This window comes from Ascaphus truei, chromosome 3 (assembly GCF_040206685.1).
Source record: "Ascaphus truei isolate aAscTru1 chromosome 3, aAscTru1.hap1, whole genome shotgun sequence".
Taxonomy (NCBI): Eukaryota; Metazoa; Chordata; class Amphibia; order Anura; family Ascaphidae; genus Ascaphus; species Ascaphus truei.
In genome coordinates, this window is record NC_134485.1 from 197,976,572 (window position 1) to 197,996,073 (window position 19,502).

General features: G+C 47.5%; 1 protein-coding gene across 1 annotated transcript in view; it reads right to left on the minus strand.

Moving 5' to 3' along the window:
- Window positions 1–19,502, minus strand: part of KCTD7 (potassium channel tetramerization domain containing 7) — a 40,721-nt gene that overhangs the window by 12,787 nt on the left and 8,432 nt on the right. Inside the window, exon 2 of the mRNA XM_075589910.1 lies at window positions 11,154–11,323. Within this exon, the coding sequence (XP_075446025.1) occupies window positions 11,154–11,323 (170 nt within the window). The remainder of the gene's footprint in view (window positions 1–11,153; window positions 11,324–19,502) is intronic.

Genomic DNA, 19,502 nt, shown 5'->3' on the forward strand with positions numbered 1-19,502 from the left:
CTGCAAGTAACAGGACTCCTGAGTCTCCCGCTTGGTGTTATAAGAGGATATCATCAGGACAGGTAGCTGAGGTAGTGGGTACGAGTCCAACTTACTTCACGTGCAGCGCCTCCACCTCATCAGGATCTATGCTTCCGCAGGGAGATGGTCCTGGTGAGGAACGCCTTCTCGGTGGTGACTGCCACTGCTGAGTAACTTCACACTCACACAGTGGAGGTATCTTTGAACATGGCATCTTTATTGTGGTTTGGGATGTAGAAGACTGACCCATGCAGTTGCCGGCTCTAGCCGCACATCGCGTCGTGCTGTCCCTTTGCCAGGTACGCCCTCCCGTATTGAAGTGGGATTCCCTTTCTTCTAGGGAGATCACCACTGCACCAGGTCCCTGGACACAGTGTGGCTTAGACAGACTTGATTGGTCACTCTGCTACCGCTAGTTACTGCACTAGGGTCACAAAAGTATTCCTCCAATCCCTTATGCCGTAGCATACATTGTACCAGCTGCTTCACACAACTGCTGGCTAACAACAACTAACTGACAGTGATGTGCCCTTTATACCTCAGGGGGCAGGCACATCTCTGATGTCACTATCCAGGGACTCAGAGCATACAGCCACTCCCTTCCTTACACAGGGCACCACACCAGGGTGTGAGGGAAAACCTCCATAACTACTGTTGGCAGGCCTGTACTTACCAGGATTTACTGCCAACAGGGAAGATGTACGCAGTCATTATTATGCATGGCTACATACTCCCCCTGGTTAATACCCACCGTCCCGGCTGGGACCTAAATTTGGTGTACCTTGCGCCAGGAAACACTGCAAAAGAACACACAAATAACATGGCAAACATCATCACATTGACATAATAATGCAAGCCCATCTCACTCACCGACCAGCAGGGAGCGCTAAAGAAAAAGCAGACCACTCTAATTTGGCACTCAATAATAATGTCGAGGATCTGGCTTCTTCACCTCCCGCCCCGCGGCATCATGCACAGTCACGCTGTATTCCCGTGGTACCCCTCGCTCATTGCAATACACCACTTTGTGCATGTACACACTGCGTCCTATCTTCCAGACCCGCATAAGTTGGGACACCCTCTGCTCGGCCTGAATTCCTTTAATGGCTCCCCCTTTATCTACGATATAGTGCTGGATATCGTTTTTAAGCCATCTCTCCCTATTCTCCTCTATCTCTCTCATTAGAGGTTCTGGGACATACGGGTAATCAAGCCCATGCGACTTTCTGTATTTTGCCGCAACAGCCCATTCAGCTCGGCAAGCCCTAGTCAACTTACTGTCGCCAGCCCCCCCGGGCAGCACCCATGACAGGGGCTCCTCGGTCTCTACCGGGTCATCCAACCCTGCGGACCCCTTAGGGATAATAAGGCCTGCCTGGATACGGTCCCACCTTACCCTTAGGGCCCTAAGATATGCCTCGTCATCAAAGTCACCGGCAGCCCACCAGTGATCAACCACCCCCTCCCTTTCTAGGATAAATCGGGTGCGGTCGAACCAAGCAACATACCCCTCGTACAGCGGGGCCCACCACCTAGTCTCTCTCCGTTCCTCGGAACTAGGTTCTATAGACTCCTCTATCGATTCCTCATCAGGCCCACCAGAAGACACCCCGGACGTACCCTCAGATCGCCCCGTGTGATTCTTGTTCTGAGACCGATGTCCGCCTGCAATACCCAGCGCGCTATAACTCTCGCTGGCCATCGACCCATGTCGAGAAATCCTCCCTCCACCCTCCGATCCACTATCGGACGTTCCCCAGTCCAGACTTCCTATCCGTTCCTGGATAGGACCCCGGGAATCTCTTGACACCCCCAAACTAAAAGGGGACCCACCTGACGAAGTGACCGGGACAGGAGCTTTAACTAGGGCCTTGGGACTAACTTTGGCAGTGGCCGGGGTTGGGGGACGGGACCGGACAGTAGGCATTGACAGGGTTACGACCTGCTCTCCAGCAATACCTGTGAATACAAAAAGGATGGGGGAGCACAATAGTTGGAAACAGGCAGTGTTGTAGAACTAGTAATTGCTTTTAAAATAAAGTAATTATATCCTGAGCGAGTGTGGTAGCTCAGGTGTCTAATGTCTAATTTGAATGATATACACACATTGGTTCGTATGTATTGGTGAAAGGGTAGAATAAAAGTATATATAACTTACACGGCCTTGTGTAAGCCCAATCACATCAAGGTTTCTTTTGGAATCCCGTGTGCTTCTGGTGAGGCTTTTCTTCTTGCGGTGTGGGTTCTTCTTCTTGATGTATAAGCTGCTTGCTTCGTTGGTTCAGAGTGCCGCTCCAGGAGGATTTCCTCTCGTATAAACAGAAAGGAGGATAGGGTTAACACATATACATATATACGTCAATGTGGGGGAGGGGATGGTGTGTTTATGGACCACCATAAAAATATATATAGATTATACTCCGGCACTCACACGGGCTGGTGTGAGTGTACTCTTATCTTGGTATCTTGTTTTACCCAATTAGTATCAGGTGATGAAAGAGAGGGGTACAATGGTATATATGGTAAATATAACACAATACTCACACGGGCCAGTGTGAGTACACACTTCTAGCGGTATCTTAGTTCTTCTGTTCCTGATGTAGCTAATGGTGAAGATGGGGTTTAACGCATATAAAAGACACTAGGGTCTGGAGGGTACAAACTAACTTTAATAAAGAAATAAAAACAAAAACAAAAACAGAAACCAAACGTTTCTTGGGGAAGTAAAAGCAAGGGGGGACAGTATGGTCTATAGTAGTAGGGGGTCTCGCCTTCCGCGTCAGGCTCTGTGGAAGTCCAGTACTTGGACGAAACGCGTTGCTCTTTTACCTGGAACATTTTAACAGCACATCATAGAGGAGACAGAGGTGTAGTTGCAGCTCCCCATCCGGACGCGGAAGGCGAGACCCCCTACTACTATACACCATACTGTCCCCCCTTGCTTTTACTTCCCCAAGAAACGTTTGGTTTCTGTTTTTGTTTTTATTTCTTTATTAAAGTTAGTTTGTACCCTCCAGACCCTAGTGTCTTTTATATGCGTTAAACCCCATCTTCACCATTAGCTACATCAGGAACAGAAGAACTAAGATACCGCTAGAAGTGTGTACTCACACTGGCCCGTGTGAGTATTGTGTTATATTTACCATATATACCATTGTACCCCTCTCTTTCATCACCTGATACTAATTGGGTAACACCCATAAGTAAACAAGATACCAAGATAAGAGTACACTCACACCAGCCCGTGTGAGTGCCGGAGTATAATCTATATATATTTTTATGGTGGTCCATAAACACACCATCCCCTCCCCCACATTGACGTATATATGTATATGTGTTAACCCTATCCTCCTTTCTGTTTATACGAGAGGAAATCCTCCTGGAGCGGCACTCTGAACCAACGAAGCAAGCAGCTTATACATCAAGAAGAAGAACCCACACCGCAAGAAGAAAAGCCTCACCAGAAGCACACGGGATTCCAAAAGAAACCTTGATGCGATTGGGCTTACACAAGGCCGTGTAAGTTATATATACTTTTATTCTACCCTTTCACCAATACAGTACATACGAACCAATGTGTGTATATCATTCAAATTAGACATTAGACACCTGAGCTACCACACTCGCTCAGGATATAATTACTTTATTTTAAAAGCAATTACTAGTTCTACAACACTGCCTGTTTCCAACTATTGTGCTCCCCCATCCTTTTTGTATTCACTACCTACAAGGGTCCCGGATAGATCCTGCTGGGGTTCCGAGTCACAAGAGGACACCACTTGAAAACTACTCACAGGCAGTATTACACCACACCTTTTTTACTTCCGCACATCAAATAAGCCATACAGAGATAGCGCCCGGGTACCTCCACAAACAACTCCAGCAATACCTGCCTTAACTTCGCCACAAAGTCCTTTCTTGACTCCAGCAGCTGGGCTTCTTGTTCTGTGACTCGAACGCCCGCTCCCCCCTGGTAGTAGGGGATCGGCTTCCGCTGCTCGACCGCAGAGGCGCGGACATCTCCCACTCGATGCCGCTCTGCTCGTCCGGACTCTCCTCCGCACACGCACGTGCTGCGACGCCATCTTGGGTTGGATCCCCAATCAGGATCTCTTCCTCCACAAGGACATCTGGCAACGCCCGTCTGCTGCGCGATCCAGTCTGGCTCTGGACTCGCTCTTCCTTCTCCTCCACCCCCTGGGTCTGCGACAGGCACAGGGTCATCTTATTACCTCGCAGAGTCGGGGTGGATCGACCTCCTTCCGATCTACTGGTCACCACGGCAGTGGGACTCCGGCGATCGGGTGGTCGCGGTACTGGAGACACTCGACTCCGTGTCTCCACACCACGAGGAATGGCATCTCTCCAAGGCGTACCAATAGTATGGCAGTCCCTTTTTATGACTATCTTACTCGACAGCCTAGCACACTCCTCGTCCGAGGATTCTAACTTGCAATTCGGCCGAGACATCCCAGTAGGAGACCGGCAATGGGCTCCTCGGTGATCACCTCTCCGATGGCTGGATTTCTCCGTCGGGAGCACCGAACCGGACTCCGACTCCGCGGGACCTGCACTCTCATTCCATAGTGCTCCCGGCTGCTCGTCGATCGTCATCGAGACAATTCCTGCTACTCCTACCGCTTGTACCGGTACAAAAGTGGTCATGGGCCACCTGTACTGCAGTCCACAGTGGGGGCATCGGGCCTCGCTGCCTACGGCTCCGCCCGGCAGTCTGCACTGCAGGCAAAGACACACCACAGTCTCCACACCCTCCACACGGATGACCAGGAAGCCTCCTGGAGCCGAATAGGGATGAGTAGAGATCAACGGACTCTGGTCCACTTTATCAGCAACTTCAGCCATATTCACCAGCGGAGGCACTCGTCTCAGAGGTCTGTACTGGTCAATGGCTCTTCGCAACTGAAGGGCATGGGCTGATTTAGCAACCCCTCCTCCTACTTTCTCTGTCGACATCCGGTGGAACTGCAAACCACTCCCCCTGGTTGAAACTAGGGGGATGTCTCGTAGACTTGTAGGCTGACCCAGCACAGGTGCGGAGTGAGTCATATTCCATGAGGGCGCGGCTCCAGCTTTCGCGCCAAACTCCCCATCGGGGTGGAGTTTTCTCATTGGCGCCAATCCTGGCCAACAATTGGCAAACTGCAAAGTTGCAAGACTTTCTGCAGCATGCCCACGCGGTGTCCCGGGAACGCGGGAACCGCCATCTTGGTAAGTATTGTCCTTCTTTCCATGTGAGGTAGCGTCTGGCTGTTTGTTAATTGGGGTATAACAAAGTCCATTTCGTTCCTCCCATCGGATAGCACTGTCATGCTCATTATTCTCAGGGGTATCATCCCGAGAACAAAAACATGATAAACACGGCACAGCTACAGCTTTCACGCCATTCCAGAGCAAACACACAAGAGTCTCTCCTGTAGCTTGTTCTTCGTCCACGCACAGTTCATATGCGTGTTCTTCCTCTGACCGCAATCCTGGACCTTCTGCTCTATGCAGATCCTCCATTCTTGCAGTTCTCTCTCCCCGCCATCCTGGACCTTCTACTCTGTGCAGATCCTCCATTCTGACGGGTCTCTCTTTGATCGTTGAACACTGAGTTCCTGTACGTGGAGCTCCGCTCTGCGGGGCAGCTACCACATCCGTACAATAAACATGCCTTGTGCACCACCTAGTGTACCTAATGTAGATCTGACTCATGTTTGCACTACCTCAGGCTAGGCTCACTCTTTCTGTGTCTACTGTAACACGTTCCTCCAGTCTGTACTCCTTGGTAAGTGGTCTGGAATGGAGACTAGAGTACTCTGGCTCTTCCATGCAGTACTTTGGGCGTCGGCCTACTGTTGGCTAGCCTAGTGCGGACCCTTCCAGAATTCCTGCCCTAAGTTACCAGTTTACCCCTTCAGGCGTCCCCCGCTAGCGCTACCTCAAGGCGACTAGGACAGCAATAGCCCCCGGCTCCAGACTCACTAACCCCTTATGGATCCCAAGGCGTCTGTGCGGCCTGCAGCTCCAGCAGCTCCCCGACTACCCCTGGCTCCGTCCCACGCAGCACAAAGTGGCAGCAGACACTCTCCCTGTTTCCTAGTGTGTGCCTAGCAAAAGCCTGTCCTGTTAACAGGTATCTCAGCAGCGCCTCCAATTGTAACGGCTGGACCCCCCTTGTCTGACCCACCCAATCTCACATTGGCCCGTGTGGTCTAACCGGTCCCCATTACAAGGTCGTGTGTGGTGGTGCACCTGCAAGTAACAGGACTCCTGAGTCTCCCGCTTGGTGTTATAAGAGGATATCATCAGGACAGGTAGCTGAGGTAGTGGGTATGAGTCCAACTTACTTCACGTGCAGCGCCTCCACCTCATCAGGATCTATGCTTCCGCAGGGAGATGGTCCTGGTGAGGAACGCCTTCTCGGTGGTGACTGCCACTGCTGAGTAACTTCACACTCACACAGTGGAGGTATCTTTGAACATGGCATCTTTATTGTGGTTTGGGATGTAGAAGACTGACCCATGCAGTTGCCGGCTCTAGCCGCACATCGCGTCGTGCTGTCCCTTTGCCAGGTACGCCCTCCCGTATTGAAGTGGGATTCCCTTTCTCCTAGGGAGATCACCACTGCGCCAGGTCCCTGGACACAGTGTGGCTTAGACAGACTTGATTGGTCACTCTGCTACCGCTAGTTACTGCACTAGGGTCACAAAAGTATTCCTCCAATCCCTTATGCCGTAGCATACATTGTACCAGCTGCTTCACACAACTGCTGGCTAACAACAACTAACTGACAGTGCTGTGCCCTTTATACCTCAGGGGGCAGGCGCATCTCTGATGTCACTATCCAGGGACTCAGAGCATACAGCCACTCCCTTCCTTACACAGGGCACCACACCAGGGTGTGAGGGAAAACTTCCATAACTACTGTTGGCAGGCCTGTACTTACCAGGACTTACTGCCAACAGGGAAGATGTACGCAGTCATTATTATGCATGGCTACATATATATGAATGTATGTATGTGTGTGTGTATATATATGTGTGTATATATGTGTGTGTGTGTGTGTATATATATATATATATGTGTGTGTGTGTGTATGTGTGTGTGTGTGTGTGTGTGTGTGCGCACACACACACATATATATAATATAGTGTGTGCTGCTTTGGTTGTGATTGAGTGGGTGTTGTGTGTGTGCCTGTTGGTTGTCTGTCTGTGTGTTGTGACTGTTGGTTGTCTGTCTGTGTGTTGTGATTGAGTGTGTGTATGTGTTGTGATTGAATGCAGCGGTGCACAAACTGAGGGGGGGGGCGCCCCGGGCGCAAGATTATTTAGGCGGGGGGCTTGCGGCAAAACCTGGGTGCGCAGGCAAAGAAGATGTGCGCGCGCAGGCGGCCAAACAGAATAGTGCAGGTGGCGGCCACGTGATTCGGAGGTACCGGGAGGAGCATGCCCCAGCGCTGTGATGTCAAACGCCCCTCCTTCCGGTGTCTGCCCTACAATAGCGCTGTGTTCCTGCTCTCCTCCGCTGGCAACCTGCTTCGCTGTGATCCTCTGACAGTGAAAGGGTAGGCTGCCATTATATCAATCATACTATGAATGTACAGAAATAATCCAAAAAAGTGTAAACACTTCCTTGCTCCTGCTTGCAAAATTATGCAGGACACCCTGTGCTCATGCTTGGAGAGTTGGTGATGTCACCGCTCTCGGCGGCAGTGTGGACGCAGCCTAATTTTGCAAGAGCGAGCTGTTGAAGTATGTAAGTATTTAGGCTGCGCTTATAGTGCCGGCAACGCAACGTCGCCCGAAAACAAATGCATTGTCGCCGCCTCGTGCGCTTATAGTAAGCGTGACGTGGCAACGCAATTTTTTTAAGCCGCCAATATTTAATTTTTCAGGGGCTGTCGCCTGATCGCCCACGGCGCCGCAAAGCGCAATACAACTTTCGCTAGCGTCGCCGTCGCGGGCACTATATGCGCGGCCTTAGACATATATGTATTTACATTGTATACCGTTTAATAAAGGTTTTTTTTAATGTGATTTTGATTACATCAGGCAGGGGGGGGCCCGGGAAATTTCATGGATAAAAAGGGGGGCTCGGCATAAAAAGTTTGCTCACCCCTGTCTTAGACAGTGCGTCTAAGTGCTGTGAGTGGGTTTACTGGCTTTGCATCTCCCAAGCCCTTGCTTAAAAGCTGTGTCTAAAGCAGCGTGCATTGGCTAAGGATCGTTCATGTAATGTGAGCTTGAGATAAAAGGTGGCACTGTGTCCTCATTTGCATGTCATTTCCCAGAATTCCTTGCTGCAGTTGAAGTGCTGTGTGCTGGGCGATAATGGTGAAGACAGGGTTGAAGACCTGTCTAAGACATGCAAATGAATATACAGTAATATTTACAATTGCTATATGCTTCACTGTGGAGGGTTTTTGTCACTTTTTTTACCCACCATAACCTTAATATATATTATATACATATATACATATATACACACATATATATATATATATATATATATATATATACAAATGTAAATACAACTTTATGCTCATCTGCATGTCTTAGGCAGGTCTGCAACCCCGCCTTTCACCATTATCACCCAGCACACAGCACACAGCCTATAGGGAACCATGTTAAAAATGGTTTTTGAAGCAAAAAGTGGCACTGTGTGCTCATTTGCATGTCATTTCCCAGAATCCCTTGCTGCAGTGAAACTCAGTATGGTAAACCCCATCCTTTAGCGTCTCTGCATACCCAGTTCACCAACCCCACACTGATGAGACCCATTAAGGTCGAAACAGCTGTCTGTGGGTGGATTTTCTGGGTATGCACCTTAACCCTGGCTGTGCTCAAAGCTGTGACCATGCAGCAAGCTTAAGCCTATAGGGAACCATGTTAAAAATGGTTTTTGAAGCAAAATGTGGCACTGTGTGCTCATTTGCATGGCATTTCCCAGAATCCCTTGCTGCAGTGTAAGTGCTGTATGCTGGGTGATAATGGTGAAAGGCAGGGTTGCAGACCTGCTAAGACATGTAGATGAGCATACAGTTGTATTTACATTTGCATATTTGCTTTGCTGTGGAGGGTTTTTGTCACTTTTTTTTACTCACCATAACTTAACTCAGTATATACATATATACATATATACATATATACATTTCTTTCATTTACTGTACAAGGCCCCTTCCTAACTTCCGGGACACTCATGAGTAATTGCCCTTCTTTTCTCAGCCTGACCATATGGTCACCAGCTCTGTCACTGCCAGCAAACCAAACAATAACAAATGTTTGTATGAACAAAGGTCCAAATAGGGACCGAAACTTGACTTCTTTTAAACAAGACCAGAGTGCCGTTCACTTTTCTCTTTATTATTACTGTACTTCAAACATTTACTGGATGGACTTGCACCCATGGCAGAATAACTACAGGAACTGTGAGTGCTCCTCTCCCTTCTTGACTCTATGACGTGTAAGACATTATCAGTATTGATAGGCATTTTTCGGGGATTAGTAATACAGCTCAACCCCGTTATAGCGCGATCCACTATAACGCAGATCCGCATATAACGCGGTTTGAGCGTGGACCCCGAATTTAAAAAAAAAATGTAAAGTTTTTTTTTTTTGCACACACACACTGCACACACACACTGCACACACACACTGCACACTGCATACATTCACAGCACAATGCACACACTCACAGCACACTGCACACACTCACAGCACACTGCACACACTCACAGCACACTGCACACACTCACAGCACACTGCACATATTCACAGCACACTGCACATATTCACAGCACACTGCATACACTCACAGCACACTGCATACACTCACAGCACACTGCACACACTCACAGCACACTGCACACACTCACAGCACACTGCACACACTCACAGCACACTGCATACATTCACAGCACACTGCATACACTGGCGACACGTTTTATTGCAAGCTGGCTAGTTCCGCAAGCCGGGAGATGTCCCGGCTTGCTAGCCAAATCCCCTCGGCGTTCCACGCGTCACTGATGCGCGGTCACGCTTCATCGGGTGCCTGCGCCCCATGCACGCGTGCCCAGGGCTCCCCGAGGGAGCCCTGGTGTCCCGCGATGTGGGGGACGGCGGTGCGTGGTTCCGGGGGACCCGGCGGACCTGGAGAGGAGAGAGGGAAGCCCTGATCGGAGGACCGCTCCTCCGAGGCTTCGGCGCGCGCACGGGACAACCCGGCGCGCGCCCGGTTACTGTCGCGGCCGAGACCGGGTAAAGGTAAGAATAAACTCGGCCGCGACAGTACACTCACAGCACACTGCACACTCACAGCACACTGCACAGCACACTGCATACACTCATAGCACACACTCACAGCACACTGCATACATTCACAGCACACTGCACACACACTGACACACTAACACACACACAGTCTCACACAGTCAAATACACACACACACACACACTGTCTCTTTAAGGGAGCTAGCTCTCGCAAGACGGAAGCAGAAGCAGGGAGAAGAGCTGCAAGATGCCGGGTAAGTGCGGTATGCCGCTGCCCCACCGGGTCTGGGAACGCTGGGAGAGTTCTCAGCTTTCCCCCTCCGGCGGACACGGTACCACCACCACAAAGGACCACACCCCCAGGACCGCTCTATAACGGGGTTAAGCTGTACATTTAATTATTGTTCTACTGGTTTGATAACTATTTCAGAGGAGTGATGAGTGCAGTGTTTCTTATTTAACTTTGGTCTTTCGAAACTCGTGCACCACTGAATTGAGGTTACGCTACCTATATTTTCAGGAACCTGAGCTGACTATTCTAATTATTCTATTAATTGACTTTGGCCATGCAATGGGCTTTTGGCCACTCTTCGTCGTTCAAGGACCTACAAAAGAAGGTAACAGCGGAAACAGGGGTCAGACCTGCCTGTTGTTAAGTTTTAGCAAAACGACGCCTTCTACTGTATATAAGTGAAACCTTATGTAGATATACTTTGCCCTTGTATAAAACCCTTTATCAAGAGCTGCCTAGTAACAGTGTCTCTTCCTACTGAAATCTGATCTTCTAGTTGCCCTCAATTTTGGTTCCCCAAACGTCACACATCAACGCGTAATGGATCCCATATAATCAAACCACGTACCCAAAGTATGTACCATCTCTGTCAATGAAGTATCTCCCCTCAGCATCTGTGGGGATGTAATGGCGTCCACTGAACATAGCAGCCAACATGGTGTCCTCATACCTCTGAAGGGTCGACAGCCTGGTAGTTAAGCACATTCCTCCAACATTAAGCGGAATAACTTCAGGGAGCTGCGGAAGCATAAATAGTAATGCACGTCTTCCATCATCAAAGGCAAATGGTCTCAACCATACAATGAAATGCATTACAATGAGCAGGAGAGGTTGTGACCGTAAACAAATGGCTTTATTTTAAAACGGAATCTGATATTTGGTTGCAGCCGTCTCGCCACGACCAAGTCCCTGCCGGTGTTTGGCCACCGACAGACCCTTCACCCCAACTGCTGAACACTCACCGGTCGTTTCGCCAATAAGATAAGTTAATTTAATTTTTAGCGGTTATGTTGGGGGTTTAGAATAGGGGTTTTAGGGTAATGAGTTTGGTCTTCAGGGTAGGTGATTAGTGTAAAGGGTTTAAGATATGGGCTTAGGGTAAGGGGTTAAAGTTTTTAGGGTAGAGGATTGTGATAGTATTAGGGTTAAGATTAGAGGACTTTAGGGTAAGGGAGGTGAGTGGTAGCAAAACTCCGGCAGCGATTTGGCCGCGGCCAAATGTCCGAGACTAATTTTTATAATACCTTGTCCTTAAACAGAGAGTTTGTATCACAAAAGCGCTTCACAACTGTACGTCAGAGAGATTCGCGAAAACCACGTTCGTTGGGGATAGTAGATGGGGATTTCGGTATCATGCTGCATGAAATCAGATAAGTTAAAAAAACGCGGTCGGAATCTCTACTTACTCCAATGTATATCTACATATTCAAAACCTGCAAACCTATGTGACACTTTAGGCACACACGAGATGGTAATGGTCAAGTACCATACGCTACAAGACACATGAAAATAAAGTGAGTTGGATTTCAATGTTGTTGACAACAGAGATGACGCTTAGTAAAATATTTACAGTATCATCATTTTCTGAAAAGAGAATGATTTTATGGGATAAGCCGTGTGTATTACCTTAAAGTTCAAGGGTTAGGACCATCCCTTGTTGAAGATGTGAAACAATACAGTATGTTCCATTATACCAGGAATCTTACTTGTGATCCAGAGGCCAAATCTCACCCTCGAAGGGTCTCTGAGTGGCTCTTGGACCATCTGTTCCTGTTTAGTTCATTACTGTTTTTGAAGTAATTTCATAGTGGAACTCATTTGTAAGATGAGGTAATAATTAGGTACTTACAGATGCAGCCACCAAGATTCAACCATTTCTCGGGAAGAAATCCTAGCCTAGGAGTGAGATTTCAGAAAATGTTCAAGCGTTTGGCCGCGAGTTTACTGGTGTTTTGGAAGAGTGCATAAATTGAAATTTAGCTTTGTCTGCAATACAGGCAGTACATGATGTTCGCAATGTTATCATTTTATTCAATGGTTATCATTTTTAAATATATCTACAATTACATTACAATGGCCCTTTTACTTATACTGTAAATGTTTTTTTTTAATCTGGCTTCTTTAGCAAATTAGTTGAAGGGTACTTCTTCAAAGGTATACAGGTACAAGGAGAGATTATGGGTACACAACCCTGCTTCAGTTATTTATTTATTTTCCTTTCTATTTTAACACTTTTCTTTCTAGAGGGGTCTGTAAAAATTGCGCAACCACGCATTCAAGATCCCAGTTGCATAAAAGTGGTTTAAAAAGTTTGGAATCAATTGAAAAAATACATATTAACACTATGGATGGTCCTAATGTCACTTTATGCAAGAAACTGTCTTGAAATGTACCTTTTTAACTGTGGAAGCTACGCGTCATGTTGCAGAGACGTTCTTAACGCTGCACTGAGCCAAACAAAACCATCTCTCTTCCAGGTCAGCAGTACAGAAGAGGCCATGTGACTGTATAACTCTAAGGATGCTAACAGATTGTCAGCAGCAGCAGTCATTGTTCCAGGTTGTTTTGATTGGAATATATTCCGCAGGCTGTGCTTCCTGAACATCCTGACCATATTCCTCTGGCAGCACCAGTGGGAATTGGGTAGGTGATGAAAATGAATTGCTAAAGAGTCAGTCCCACTTAGCAGAATCCTATATTTTCTAAACAAAGTAGTCTCAATAAAATTACTTTATCACTCTTAAAGTTAGCGCACCCGATACGGATTAACTCCCAATGACTTGAACGGGACTTAACGCCAGATCAGTTATCCCATATCGACGCTTGATGAATCCGCCTCTTAATGTAAACATTTTACAGAGTTGTATCCTTTAGACCAGAGGTGCGCAAATTGGGGGGGTGCAGGCGGTTGCAGAGGCCCCGCACTCTTCCCCAAGGCATTTAAATTAAATGTCGGGGGACCACCCGAGGCCTCTCTATCTCACTTACCGTGGTTCAGCCGGCTTCGGCCATGGCAACGCGGTGTGAAGTCACATTACCCAGCAGCGTCATTTGACGCCGGCACTAAGGAAAGGGGGGGAGTGAGCACTTGGGGAGAGCCGGCAGGGGGGCGCAGTGCCAGAAGTTTGTGCACCCCTGCTTTAGACAATCATTATGTTGTACATCAAGAACACTCTAAATGTTTATCTTATCAGATACTTATTGTCCATCACTCTCGGCTGTACCATCGGAATTACTTCTCAAGCAGAGAAAAGGAAAGGAGTGAGGGTGACACTTTGCCGGAGGAAGAGATGATTCCACAAACAGTCTAACTAAAAATTTGATAAAGAACCTACAAACCCTCAAAAACATCTGGTTTCCAGGAAAAAAATTAAAAGTGTAGAACATACTTTTTCTTAATTTTTTCTTTTTAAACTTCAGCCTTCAGTGCTCACTGTCTCAAGTAGGACTGCACCTTTAAATTAATTTGTCAAGCACCTGTGTTACCCGTTGCTACACTGCTGGGCTACCATTGAATAATACATCTCCCGCATCACTTTATTAACAGATTATATATAAACGCTGTATTTTGCAGTGCACCTCCAGATGTGATAACGTTGTTTTAATATTTTATTCGTACTGAGCACTGTGTGGTCTCTTGTATGATTTACTAGGTAGCCGAGAGAATCACTAGTTGTGAAGGATTACGATCTCCTCTGTTCACGAATATTTCCACTGTACAGTACTACTCGGCTTTGCAATACATTGCAGGCCCACCTGGCAGTGAGCAGGTTAATGCATTGTAAGAGATGTGTGCAGAGGTATGCAATGGAGACCGTTTTAAGGTGAAATTAAAATAAGGCGTTATTGCGCCTGTCCCTTTTAACACAGCAAAACATATGAATACAACAAATGCCTATCCCTGTTTAAGGGCTAACTTACTTCCCCAGTCCCTTACTCCAGGGCTGGAGGGATAATCCCATTACCACCCTATTCCCCAAAGTCTCAAGAGATACCTTAAAGCAGGTGGCCCTTCATGTCAGTCTCTGGTAGGTTCCTGGGTCCTCTGTGTCCAGGAATATTGGTCTTTGGGGGTCTTGATCTCAGCAGAGCCTTTCTGCCCAAGACATCTTTCCTCTTGTCAGCACTCTTGTGTACTAATGAAAATCTCCTTCCTGTTCGCTTTTTCACAGAGCTGTGATTAGGCAGGTGGAGTGGTTGACTGCACACCTGCAATTAACCAGCACACTGCTGGATTAGAGGCAAGATTCTTAACAGGGATAAGTCCCTGTTACATACCTCCCCTATTTGTGGAAAGCTCGGGCTTACCACGGCTGAAGCCCATCCTTCCACTCTCATTCGAGATATCTCTGTGACTTGAATGAGAGTGGATGGAGGAAGAGAACCCTCAGTCCCGCTGGGATTGAGCCCTTTCTCCAGTTTATTCGTGTCTCCTCCCGAAGGTGCTTGAGATCAGCACTCCTCAGTCGCTCGAGGAGGACTTTTTCCAAGAATAGTCTTTTTGCTGCGTGCACGGTCATGAGATTTCCCTTGCGTCGGGTGCTCTTCTTATTGTAGGCAGACTGTATGGTAACAGTTGCAGAGCGTTTAAGAATAGCCCTTTGAGTTTTCCGCTCTTGAAGCTGTCTCTTTGCACTTTTTCCACTAGTTCAGCTTCTTTGGGATTGAATTGCAATTCCACATCCACTTCCAGAGAATGTCCCATCTTTTCAGCTTCATCAGCTAAGGATTCTTCTCGTTTTGTTTCTGCACGTATATCTTTTTTTGTTGCCTGTTCGGTGGCTGAAGGTTTAGCTAGTGCTTGTTTAGGTGGTTCAGACTTTGCAACCTTGTTTTTTAGGCGAGTGGTGCTCCTTGCTCTCACTGTACCCTTTTTCCTTTGGGTTTTTGTGGCTGTGGGATACTGATGCTTGGTCAGGGTCAATATTTGTCCTTGTAGTACTGTAATCTCATCCGGGAAAGATCCCTGTTTTTTGAGTGTGTCTTGCAAATCTCTTCTCAGGGAATTTATCTGCGCACTTTGCTTTCTCTGAGTTTGTATCAGTGTCTCCTCCATATTCTGGAGCTCTGTAATTTTTGTCGTCAAGGTTGACGCTGCGTCTGTTTTCTCCTTGGTGTACTGACTCAAGGGGATGGAACAGACTCTCTGTCTCTCCAACTCTTGCTCCAGTTTCTGGGCCTTCTCCGCTCCCGCTCATACAGAGTCACCTGATCTCTAAGCTCCGACTTCAGCGAGGCTCTGGTGATATGCAGCGTGGCCTTTAGCTCCTCATACTGCTCTGTGGGGACGCACTGGGTATTCAGACGTTCCTGCAGCGCTTGTACCTCTTTAGCAGCCTGCAGATTTTCTTCCTGCAGAGCTCGCTGCTTCTCCTCTGTATTCTGGAGGTGTGTATGCAGACCTTGTAGTTGGTTCTGCAGTCGGTGCTCTGCTTCAACCTTTTCACCTTCCAGAAATTTCTTAATTTTTTCCAACTCGTGGAGCTTTTCATCCTTTCCATTGACGTGGTCTGTCAACTCAGAATTTTCTTTTTTTAGTCTTAAATTTTCACTTTTTTCAGTCTCTGTAATATTCAGGGCCTCCTTGTAGTCCGCCTTCCATTTTCGCACCTATGCTTAGAAACTGACTGTCTCCTGGCGGGAGACTTCCGTCTCTAGGTTGAGGGTCTGAAGCTCCTTCTGAGAGACTTTGAGATCTATATTAAGATTGACAATAGTTTTTTTTAGAATTGTCCAGCTCCTCAGCGAGACTGTGAAGTTCCTTTTTGGAGACTTCCAGTTTTGTGTGGCAGCTGCCGATCTCGTGGTGTGAGGCATCCAGTGCTGTGCGGAGTGTATGAACCACCTTCTGGGATACGTCCACCTCTATCCGGACACTGTTGACCTCTTGTTGTGAGTCATTAAGTTCTAGGCGAAGACTGTGAACCTCTTGCTGAAAGACTGTAATCTCCTTCAGTGCCTCTTCATAACTCCGCTTCAGCTTAGCCATCATTTTATCGGATTGGCTCTGCTTTTTCACCATGGTGGCATTAGTAATGTTTGCAGCATCTAGCTCAGTTTTGAGATCGTCCAATTCTTTCCAGATTCAGAGTACATTGCGAGAACAGTCTTCTGTAGCTCAGCATTATCTTCCCTCTCTAGTTTCAATTGTTCCCGGAGCAGATCACAGTCACGCCTGGCAATTTTCAGGGCATTTTCAGGGTTGGTCAAGGGATCACCACTCATTGGTTCTGGCTCCGCTTCCCTGGTATGGTTGGTTGAGGGTTTCTCACTATTAGAGCCGGACAGACACTTCTTTGGGGTACACGACTCCTGCCTTGGGCCCTCTGGATATTCGGTCATCCGCGGGACGAATTCTCCATTTTCTCTAGGCTGCAGGGCATCATGGACCCCCTTTCTCTCTGCAGGATCTGCGGATATGTCTGTTCCTTCCACGGTATGTGAAGAACCGCTTTTCTTTTTCTTTTTCCGTCTTTTTGTTTTGGATGTTTTGGGGTCTCCGTCTTTATTTGAAACTTCAGCAGCTTCATTGTATACGTCAGGCTTTTCTTGCAGTTGCGTTAGCTGACAAAAATATTCGGTGATCTGCTGCTCCCGCTCTTTCGCCTGACGATCATATTCGTTATCATAGAGAGCGGTCTTTTCGGTTCGTACCAAGTTCAGGCACCCCCACCATTCTTGGGGTGTTTTGTGGGTGTGACATCGGTTTGGGTTCCCCATAAGAGATGTCTTCCTCCTCATCGGACTGGAAGGGCCACTCTTCTGTGGGGTAGGGTTCATTACAGGAACGCCACAACTTGTCCTCCATTTTGGGGCTACCAGGTGTATTTTTCTTCCTGACCTCAGGAGGCGCTTTATCAGCTGTTGCCACTGTTTTTGCTAGAACCCAAAATTGTGGTAGTCCTACAGGTGGGCATATTTTGCTTGTAGAGGTCGTAGCTCTCACAGGCATCTCTGTAAACTTTTTCCTTTTCTTTCCTTTGGTAAGTTTTAAAACATCAGCAGTACTGTGCATGCATTCACTCTCATCATCTGAATAAGGCCTGAAGGGACACTGCTTCGTGAGGTGGAGTTCTTTACACAAGGAACACATTTTCTTCCCTAGTTTTGCAGTTTCTGTATTTGACTTTAGCTGTGCGGCCACTTTAAAGTTCCAGAATCAGTACCTTGCATCGGTCACGTCTGTAAAAGTTTCCCTGCTTCAGAACAATCTTGCATCAATATTTACACTTTTCTGCATATACACTGGCGACACACTTTATTCGAGCTCGGCTAGTCCCACGAATTCGGGTATACCCGGGTGTATTGAGGTTTGTGACTGTTTTCTGCCCGAGTGCATTGAGGTATTTTCCAGGCAGGGATTGAAGCATTTTATTCCCGCTGGCTGCAATACTGCACAGTATATATATATATATATACTGCATTCCAATTCATGAATTTATGCCATCTGGTAGACACGCGAAGCATTGCAGCCTATTAAATCCTAATCATTATCATTTAACAGATCAGCCGCCCGTCAGCCAGGCATGAACCCAGGCTGGGAAGGCAAACGCAACGGGGCTTGTCAGAGGTGAGGAGCGGCGCATTCCAGGTATCTGCCAGGTACATACTGGGTATTTGCTCGAATAAAGTGTGTCGGTGCAGTACTCCATTCACAACTGGTAGTCCTATGTGGTGTGGCAGCCTTTACATCCAGAAACAGTACCGCTCGTGGGTCACTGTCTGTATTCACTGCTTCAGCGCATTTTTTTTTTTAAAGAAAACAATAAACAAAGCCTAGCTTCTCCGGAGCGCCAACTCACTTCTTGAACCCTGACTACGGCTGGAAGGCAAAGCCCCTTTTTCAACAACTATATTACACATTATTGTGATAGGCAAGTAAGGTTTACCTGCTTCAGCAGTCTCTCTCTCTCTCCTCTTGGGATTGGGGAAAAGAGTCCATCTGTGGTTTTGTGGCTTTCTTCAGTGCAGTGTAGATTTCCTGCCTGGATGTGTATCCCTTTAATTCTGGTCTCTGCTGCATGTGATTCTTCGGAACCATTAGCCACAATCGCAACATTAACTCATACAATTATATATTTAGAGCTGAGGTATATGCAGAGCTCACCGTGACAAGAGCCACTGCGTAATGATCAGCCTGCGCCGACGACTGTTTCGCGTATGCACGCTTTCTCAAGGCTGATAGGCAATGGAAGGACCAAGATGCGTTGGAAAAGCACAGTACAGATCCAATTGTACTGCAGTGCCCATGGGGTTCAAAGTGGATTCCTTGCCTGAGGGCAGCCGCTGTAAAGATACAGTCTCGGATGAGAATGGGACAGAAGTGTGTCCGTGATCGTAAGACAAGAAAGACCTCAAAGATTGTCCAGCGGCACTCCCAACGGAGTAAGTTAAGGAATCAAGAAAGAAAGGCCCAAGCCTATGAGTCTGCCAACTGTAATAGAGAGGCGCCATGGTGTGCACTTGGGGTTAATGGAAATCCCACCCAAGTTGAAGTACTGAAGCTAAATGGTGTGGAACCAAACACAGAACTTGTGATGAATGACCGGTCTCTAGTCTCAAACGCTGAAGGTACGCTGATGGAGAATGTCCAAAAGCCATCACCACTAAAGCGGAGTTACTGTCTTCACAAGAGTAGGCCAAACAGTCACTGGTGAGTGAATGCAATGAGCTGACCTATGAGGTCAAGGCTCTTCTGCAGGGTAAGGAAGACTCTGAGCACAAGAGGAAGAAGCTGGAGATGCATCTTCAGAATATGCAGATCAAGGTCACAGAGCGGGATAGAGTCCGGGCTGAGCTGACTGAGAGAGCAAACAGACAGCTGGAAGCTCAGGAACTTTTCCAAAAAGTAACACGCCAAAAAGTGAGCTTCAACGCTAAAATCAAACAAGTGAAAGACAAGAAGGTAGCGAAGTAC